Source organism: Anarrhichthys ocellatus, unplaced genomic scaffold (assembly GCF_004355925.1).
Source record: "Anarrhichthys ocellatus isolate YVR2014 unplaced genomic scaffold, GSC_Weel_1.0 scaffold86, whole genome shotgun sequence".
Classification (NCBI taxonomy): Eukaryota; Metazoa; Chordata; class Actinopteri; order Perciformes; family Anarhichadidae; genus Anarrhichthys; species Anarrhichthys ocellatus.
Genome location: NW_022280116.1, coordinates 2,416,092 through 2,419,010, shown reverse-complemented (window position 1 = coordinate 2,419,010; position 2,919 = coordinate 2,416,092). Strand labels below are relative to the sequence as shown.

Genomic DNA, 2,919 nt, shown 5'->3' with positions numbered 1-2,919 from the left:
CTGACTTGACTATAAAGTGAAACACAAGTAGCCAGATGAGCAGTGACAGAACCCATGTGACCTGACTCGCCAGAAAAGCTAGAATTGGCCTCCGGGAAGCAGCTTCGTAAGACGATACAATGTCGGCCTGTGGATATATCATGAAGAATAACATAACATGAGTGACGTTTTGCATATTCCTGTAGTCTAACATTCACTGAACTAGCAAACTGTACATCCAGTATGTGTAAAAACTGATGCCAATAAATCTGATTTATGCCTTGTATCAGTTTTGAAATATTTCATTGTTATTTTCTAAACCATGACTTTAGAACAACCTCACACAGGTGCCTTTATTAACCAGCCTCAACAGTATGTATTTAAAACACCTGTCAAACGAGAGAGGCGCGTATCCTGCATCCTGTATGAGAGTGAACACAGAGCGGGTTAAATGTTCAGCTGCATGAAGAACAAACAAAAGGATTTACAAGTGACTGCTGGCCAGCGCTCGTTTGTAAAGCAAACGGTGGCCTAAAAGCATGAGGACTTTATCCGTGTAACAGAAATACTCTGTTTATTGTCTACAGTATGCGGAGGTCATCCTGTCTGCTTACTGAGAGAGCCTCAGCATGCGGCAGTGCTGCTGGTGCTCGGTGAATAGAACAGAGTCAGACGGTGAAGGTGAAGCAGGTAGACAAACAGACATGAGGTAAAAGGTGTTCCAAATCATTCAAAAACTGTTCTGAAACCTGCTCCACGTGTTATTCATGAGCCTGTAGAACAACCGTCATTCACTTGTAACAGACCGTGGTCTCTAATGAACTTTTTTGGACAGTTATGCCAGTCACATAAACTATGCACTGAAGGTCAAACGGACCAGGTTATAACCCAACACTAAAACTAAAATAAATGTTTAATCTCCAGACTTCATACCTGAGCGGCAGCTTTGCGCTCACACGCTGATAACGAACTGTCGCTGTGTCACAAGAGCACTTTACAAGCAGGTCATAAAAAGATTCACGAACCTCAATAAACGTGGTTCTTTGAAGCACAAGCCGTTTCTTCACTCACCAGGACCACACATCCTTTTCTGTTAGGCTAGCAGCTCTCTTTATTGCCCTCCGTTCCAGCATTGAGGCCCAATCTGGCTGGCTGGCTCATAAATAATGCAACGACTGAGAACAAATGTTGAGCGAGGCGCTTTGATACCAACTGAAATACGGCGACGTGTCCATCAGACAAAGGTAATTACAAAAAACACACTCCATGACACACAGACACATTTGATCTCTAAAATGCAATGTAACAATAATTGCATTGAGAACAAATATTGATATACTTCTAAATCTGCCACTTGTCTAGAGAGAGTTGTTTGCATATGTCAGAGAAAACCTGTTTTATTTATGTTACATCTGAAAGAGTACAGAGATTAGTGAAAAGGAAAATAATGGAAAAAGAGAAGAAGAAAAGAAACTACAGAAATAGAGCCAATAGATTATCCGCAGTAGAAGAAGGGACCACACTGCAGGAGTACAGATGATACCGATCCATGTCACATCAACAAACACCCACAGGAAATGTAATAAAGCACTCAGTGGTGAGATCATGTCCTCGTGTAAATGCTGCTGTGCGGCAGAGTCCTTGCACTTGCAGCAGAAGGGAGAGTTACTGCTCTACAACTTATGTAAAGAAAAAACACTCCACTTCCACTGCAGAGCCAGCTTACACTAAACATGTTTCATGTGTGAAACACAGAGCATCTGTTAGCTATCTCTTCTGCAGAGGAGCAGCCTGGATTTTCTTCACAGTTTTAAACAGTATGGAGACAACCTATTGAGTATGTGACCTATGCATGTGCTCGTCATAAAATAACAGACTTTTCTTCATCCTCGGCAATACAGTCCCTCTCACATGACTCATGATCACATGAGGGATGTGGGGGAGGCTTAGCAGTGGGAGTCTGAAGGCGGGAAGCATCAGAACGTCAGGTCTTTCTCTCCCAGCGAGGAGAAGCACTGGTCCACGGCCTGCTCAGACACCTCCTCCAGCGTCGGAGGGTTCCACTTGGGACTCTGGTCCTTGTCAACCAGCACTGGAAACATGCACAAATCATGACATAGAAGGGGGAATCTGATGATGTGACCGAGATGCTGTCAAGCAATAAAAACTAGTATTTATTTGATCCTTTAAAAACATTTACAATCAACATTTTTCATTGTGGTTTAAGTCTTCATACCTCTCTGCATTCATATAAACTATGCTACACCACTCAAATTCATATCCACAATATTTTGTTGTACCCATGCACTGCAGTGACTTACCGGCTCGTACGCCCTCATAGAAGTCGCAGCCCCTCTGCAAAACAACGGAAACAATCCCATGAGGTACAATCCTCTTAGGTTTCACTCTACGTCATAGCTAAACTAAAACAGCTGTCTCAGATGATTAAGATGAAGTAATACTGACATTTTAACTTTGAAGATACATGCACGTTAATATGTGAAAGAATACAATGGGCTCCTCAACGTGCAGAGTAATTCACCAATCCTTCAATTCCTACCCAATTAGGATTACTACAAGAGTGAAAAGCATGAGAATGAAGCTGATGCGTGACGATAACTTCTCGGTTTTTACCATGCAGGCCTGGCTCAGCCGGTACTCCATCACCAACACGTCCTGCAGGCTCAGAGTCGCACCCGCCTCCAGCTGCTTATGGGTGATTTTGAGGGACGTGGGAGACATCCTGGACAGTATCTGGAAGAGGAGACACAGGGAACTTTTCTGTGTACTTCAAACTAAAAGATAGTGATGCACTGCTTATTGTGCTTTTAGATTTAAAAAAATAATATACACACACACACACACACACACACACATACATATATATATACATATACATATATATATACATATACATATATATATACATATACATATATA

The 2,919-nt window shown here is 42.1% G+C and overlaps 1 protein-coding gene across 1 annotated transcript in view; it reads right to left on the bottom strand.

Annotated features, from left to right (window-relative positions):
• Positions 1-247: 247 nt before the first annotated feature.
• The window catches only part of hibch (3-hydroxyisobutyryl-CoA hydrolase), a 30,725-nt gene continuing 28,053 nt past the window's right edge, over positions 248-2,919 (bottom strand). Inside the window, exons 12-14 of the mRNA XM_031875019.1 lie at positions 2,614-2,733; positions 2,301-2,334; positions 248-2,071 (exon numbers count right to left, since the gene is read on the bottom strand). Coding sequence (XP_031730879.1) covers positions 1,956-2,071; positions 2,301-2,334; positions 2,614-2,733 — 270 coding nt within the window. The 3' untranslated portion in view covers positions 248-1,955. The remainder of the gene's footprint in view (positions 2,072-2,300; positions 2,335-2,613; positions 2,734-2,919) is intronic.